This window comes from Eutrigla gurnardus (assembly GCF_963514095.1).
Source record: "Eutrigla gurnardus genome assembly, chromosome: 3".
Classification (NCBI taxonomy): domain Eukaryota; kingdom Metazoa; phylum Chordata; class Actinopteri; order Perciformes; family Triglidae; genus Eutrigla; species Eutrigla gurnardus.
This window is the reverse complement of record NC_139917.1, coordinates 9,426,804-9,432,803: the sequence shown is the minus strand read 5'-3', so window position 1 is coordinate 9,432,803 and position 6,000 is coordinate 9,426,804. Positions and strand designations below refer to the sequence as shown.

The following is a 6,000-nucleotide window of genomic DNA, read 5'->3' as shown; positions in this document are numbered from 1 at the left end:
AAGTACCGCAGGAAGTACCTTTTTTATTTTTGCTATGAAAGTTTATTTCCCTGTGACCGTGAAAGGGCATCTGACAACGTGTTCATGTTTAGTAGTTGCGTTCATTTGGTCAGTATATACTCTGAAATACATTTCCCTTGATGCATGGCTCCTCTGTCTTAACAAGACTCACTCGTCCTTAGCAACCTATCGCAGTGCAAGTGGACTTGACTTGGACTGGATTTATCTTCACACAATACTTTTTGAATGATTAAACTGTTGCATGCATAAAACTGCTTTTAAAAGTTATTGTTAAAACTAACAGTATTATTAGGTTCTCTGTATCAGCAAGTACTTAAATATTAGTACTTGTATTTGTTCTGAAACAAAGATGGCATTGGTGCATCCCCAACTACAGTGATGCCGGTAACGCGTTACTTTAATCTGACCACTTTTTTCAGTCACCATGCGTTACTATGTTTGTCATTTTCCTTAATATATATAATTGCTTTCTTCTTGCGTCTCTGGGAGTGAAGTCACGGAGCCTATGCAACAAGTCACTATTTTGAGTTTGTGTCAGCTAAAGATGGCAATATTAAGGTTTGTTGTAGACTCTGTGCTGGTGGCAACAAAGTGCTATCTTGCTACAAAAACACTACGTCAAATTTAAAGAAACATTTGGAGTCGCAGCAGTGCAGTCAAACTTACAGAGCGAGTCCCACCAGGTGGTACGAAGCAGACGTCCTGTTAAAAATGCACTTCCAATAAAGTGAGTTTTGGCAAAACCGGTTGTCTTTTATGTTGAGGCGGCGGGGGTGTTGTCGACAGCTGCTGAATGTAACTAATAAAGTAACTTGTAATCTAACTTAGTTACTTTTTAAAGCAGTATTCAGTAATCAGATTACCTTTTCAAATTAACTGTGGCAACACTGCCCAACTGTTATACTTGTAGTATGTTGATCTTTGTTTTGTTTCAGCCTCAGGTATCTGGATTGTTCTTTCTGTTGGTTTCAGGTGCGTCTGGAGCCAAAGGGGAAGTACTACAATGCCTTTATCCAGGAAGTGGGCACACACTCGTCTGCCGTCAACGTCTTCATCGAGGAGCTGGGAGAGAAGTAAACCACAACTTCAGTCTGAACCAGTGGGTTCTGTGAGTGTATTTAATGTTAACATGTCCGTCCCTGTCTCAGACACCTGGTTCCTCTGACTGACCTGAAACCTGTGAATCCAGTTCCTGCCTGGAATGTTGCTGTTCCCATCAGAAAAGGAGACCTGGGTATGTTGATGCTGAGATCCACCAGACCCTTCTCAAGCTTCTGGTCCTTAGACTACTGTTCCCCTTGTCTCTTCTGTCAGACTCAGACTCTCGTGGTCAGCGACATCACCACCGCCATCGGTACTTCAGGAAGTCTCGTGGCAGCAGTGGTGTGAAGGGGGCGGAGTTGCTGATGCCACCACCATCCTCCTACGGAGGCCCTGCTCCCTCTGCCCTGCCTCCCCGCTTCCAGCCAGCAGGCCACCCCCACCCGCCCCCTCCCCTGTCACCAGGAGCCATGACCTACGACCCCTACGCCCCCCCACACCATCACCACCCCACAGCTAGACCTGCTCACTACGGAGCCTCTAGGTGAGTATGTGTTACCTGTAACCAACACCTGAAATGTTTGCTCAGCACTTACTGGTAAATGGACCTGGGCCTGAATTTCTATAGCGTTTTTCTGGTCATTTCATCCACTTTACACTACATTCAGTCAATATTCACCCATATACACAAATACATACACTGATAGCAGAGGAGCTGCCTGCACATGGGGATTTAATCTAATCTAATACACACAGTGAGGGGGGCCAATTTGGGGTTAATTATCTGTCAAGTGCAGGGCTGTAATGGTAAATCAGAGGTGGGGAAACCACCTGATATCTGTGATCAGATGGCCCGCAATGCAGTAAGGCAGACCTGGATATACCACACGGCATAGGCCTTTATTTTGTACCATTTCAGACATAGGTGTCAAAATTGTTAGTTATGATGATATTGTGGTCATTGTTGAATGTTCATTTTGTGAAAAGAAATGGGAGACTACCTGCAGTCTTATTACCCAATGTTTTTATCCTATGCACATGTGACCATTAGACTGTACCAAGGACATCACTGAGTGCTCTCTCATGCCTTCACAGTCACTACATCCACTATCCGTTATTATAAGTAATGTTGAAGAAGATTCCAGAATTAATACATCTATTGTAGTTCTATTTCATCCTTACTGACCGCCAGAGGCAGTGCTTAACACTGGATATCTTCTGTCTCGCGCATGCGTAGGTCGAGTATTAATATCAACAAAGTCACCTGTGACCTCGGATGACCCCCGGCTCAGGTATAAGTTCCGGTGTCATCTGCGAGATCGCTTCCTTTTCATCTTCTCGCTTTGCAGGTTACCGCTTGTTTCTGCGCTATCATTAGCTTTAGCTGAAGCCCTATATTATATACTATTCGGCTCGTCGCTTGTAGCCTCGTGGTCTCTAGATCGGAGTTGCGTATTCTTCGCCCTCCAGAGGCTGCGACAAGCCGCCCTAATAGGAGGATCGGTGAGTACAGGCCGTTCGGCCTCGGCCGGGACGGACGGATCCTCCGATCATCACTCATCACTATCTCCACCAGCCGGTAAGGTCGATTGGTTTGTGGTGGTGTGTTATGCTAGCGGGAGCTAGGAAATGCTGATACGGCGTCAGTGAAGTGAGTGCCCTCGCTCCCCTCTCCTTGCCCGTATCGTTTTTTGGCTTGCTTCATGGCGTTTTTCGCTAATGAAGCAAGCTAGTTAATGTGGTGAACAAGGAGAGTATTGTCTGCTCTCCTCTCACTGGCATTTATTTCATAAGTGACACGACCTGCGTTCACGGTTAGCGGAGTGCTCTCGCTCTGGCTGCCCTGAAAGGACGCTAGCAGGAGCGCGTGCCCCGCGCTAGCTTTAGATCGATAACTGCCATATCAGTGAAGGTGGGTGTCCTCGCTCCCCTCCCTCGGTAGTATCGATCACCGTTTTTCGGGTCCTGTGTTCACGGTTAGCGGAGTGCTCTCGCTCTGGCTGCCCTGAAGTGTGCCTCGGCGCTAGCTTATGCGAAGGGGTGTGTCCTCGCTCCCCTCTCATCGTAGCGTTGAACACTGTTCGTGTCCTGTCCCCACGGTTAGCGGAGTGCTCTCGCTCAGGCTGCCTCTGGGGGGTGCTAGCAGGAGCCTGTGCGCTGTGCTAGCCTTCATATTGATAACTAAATCCCTATACTGATAAGCTGCCGTATTTGCGAAGGGGGTGTCCTCGCCCCCTCACTATAGCATTAACGGAGGGAAATTCATGGAGAATACATACAGTCGCTAGGTCGGTAGAGTGTATTCCACTCTCCTCTCACCGTAGCCTTACAACCGTTTTATGTCCCGTTCTCACGGTCAGCAGAGTGCTCTCGCTCGGCCTGACTGTACTGGCACCGTTGCCGCAATGGATTCCCATGCCTGTAATTCCTATATGGCTCCTCTTCAACCCGAAGATGGCCATGACCATTGTCCCTCTTGTCTTGCCCTTGAGCACCTGAGGGAGGGTCTTTCAGAAGACCCCTGCATGAACTGCAGTTACATGCCTCTCGCTGCGAGAGCGGCAAGGCTGACTGAGGTGGAGAGCCTGATGGCCGATGCTGGCTCCACATTGTCGGGGCAGTCGTCCCAAGCCCTGCCTGCCCGTCCGAGCAAGCGGCGTGCCACAGGGGCTGCCGGGGCTCCCTCCAGGAAAACGGCCAAGTCTGACAAGCTGGTGAATCTGCTTGCAACAGAGCTGGCCCAGATGAAATCTCTCCTCCTGTCCCTCCGCCCTGTTGCTCGTACGGAAACCGCTGTTTCACCCGAGCGAACATCCATGCCTGAGCGGTTTCCGAAGGAGGACATTGTTTCCGTGGCAGCTTCTGCCACTCTCTTTAATGAGAGGTCCTCCCAGGTCTCTGGGCCTGGCTCTCGTTCCTCCGCTCAGAGCTCCGTGGAGGGGACGGCAGATGGCTCCATGGGATCCATCATTCGTGCAGCCCTGGCACGCCTGCAGCTGGATCTTCAGCAAGCAGAGCCGAAGCCGGCTAGTGCTTTCTTCAGGCGCACTCCAGCCCCTGCCACCTTCACCGTCCCTCCCTCTGAGGAATATCTGAGGGAGTTGCATGCATGCTGGAGAGGCTCTCTCCCACCTTACAGCAGACGGCCGGACTCTGGCTGCAATGCAGGATGCGGCCAAATTTGGCCTTGACCACATGCCGGCTGTTTAGCCGACAATTGCTTCCCTCATAGTCTCCCCCGACGAGGCCCTGAGGCCAGATTCCAGGTGCCCTCGCCCGCAATGTCGGATTACAGACGCCTTTCTTTATAAGGCCTATGGCACAGCAGCCCGGATGGGTCGTATTGGCAACTCACTCTTGCATCTGATGCTCGCCCTCTCAGCTTCCCTGCAGCAGGCTGAAGTGGACGCATCCACCATCAGCCTCAGTGATGCCTCGCTGCAGGCTTTTGCCTTAATGTCGAGGGAAATGGGGCGTCTGATGTCCACTCTCGTTCAGACTCGCCGCCAGGTCTGGCTGGCACAGTCACCCTTGTCCGAAACTTGTAGGAGGACCCTTCGCAAGGTTCCGGTGGAACCAGGGGAAATGTTCGGCGCAGCCACTCTGCAGGCACTCGACCGGACGGTCCAGGCTGATCGTACCAGGCGGCAGTTCTCGGGTCTTAGCAGGGGCATGCCCCCCCCCTTCGGCAGGGCTGGGGGCTCGGCATCTGCCCCAAGGGCCCACCCCCGGCCACCGTCTCACCCCAGGGGCTACTATGGGCCTCGGCAATCTGCCGAGAGGCCTGCCCGCTGCCATCAGGATCCTGCCCGCTTTACCTCAACAAGTTTTTAAAAGTCTTGCCATTCCACATGCTGCGCCGTGGAGCAGATCTCCTTCATGCCGTCGCCGAAGGAGACTGGTTCACCTCAGTCGACTTGAAGGACGCCTACTTTCATGTTCCTATTGTGCCTCATCACAGGAAGTTTCTTCGTTTTGCTTTCCAAGGCCGTCACTTTCAGTTCAGGGTGCTCCCGTTTGGGCTCTCCCTCTCCCCACGGGTATTCACCAGGTGCGTCGCGGCAGCTCTCTCGCCTCTGCAGTCGCAGGGCTTGAAGATCCTACCATACCTGGACGATTGGCTAATTTGTGCGCCGACCCGGCTTCAGGCCGCCGAGGACACGGCTCGCCTTCTCTCTCACGTGTCTCAGCTCGGTCTGAGGGTGCACTGGGAGAAGAGCTCTCTGATCCCCTCACGGACCATAACCTTCATCGGTGTGGATCTGGACACAGTTACGATGGAGGCCCGGCCCTCGCCTCGACGCATGGTCCAAGGGGGCAAGTTGCTGCCCTACAGCCAGTTCCTTTGCCTCTTGGGCAAATTGCTGGCTGCCTCGACTGTCATTCCCCTGGGCTTGCTGTCACTACGCCCACTGCAGAGGTGGTTGAACAGCTTCCACTTAGACGCCAAGTGGCACAGACACAGGAGGCTCAGGGTGTCACAGCAGTGCCTGCGTGCCCTATTGCCATGGAGGGAGGAGTCATACCTGACGAGAGGTGTGCCCATGGGCTCTGTTCCATTTCGTCGCGAACTCGTCGCAACGGATGCCTGCCTCTCAGGATGGGGTGCGGTGTGGCAGAACAGGACGGTTCAGGGGCAATGGTCTGCTCGGGACGGCACAGAGCATGTCAATGTGCTCGAGCTATGGGCCGTGCACCTAGCACTCAAGCACTTCCTGCCATATCTGAAAGGCAAACATGTGCTTGTCCGGTCGGACAACACTGCGACGGTCTTCCACATAAACCATCAAGGGGGCACCAGGTCCGCACGGCTACTGCAGGTGTCCCAGGCTCTCCTAACGTGGGCAGCCCCTCGCCTGACCAGCCTACGGGCGACGTATTTACCGGGGGATCGGAATCAGGTCGCAGACTTTCTCTCCCGTCACAAGCCTCCATCAG

The 6,000-nt window shown here is 52.6% G+C and overlaps 1 protein-coding gene across 1 annotated transcript; it reads left to right on the top strand.

Moving 5' to 3' along the window:
- Window positions 1-565: 565 nt before the first annotated feature.
- On the top strand, window positions 566-1,610 carry LOC311010814 (uncharacterized protein; the record flags this gene model as incomplete). Its single annotated transcript, XM_084005460.1, has 4 exons — window positions 566-579; window positions 957-1,094; window positions 1,170-1,255; window positions 1,336-1,610. 4 exons carry the CDS (start codon window positions 566-568, stop codon window positions 1,608-1,610), a joined length of 513 nt encoding a protein of 170 aa, XP_083861586.1.
- Between the last annotated feature and the right edge of the window lie 4,390 nt (window positions 1,611-6,000).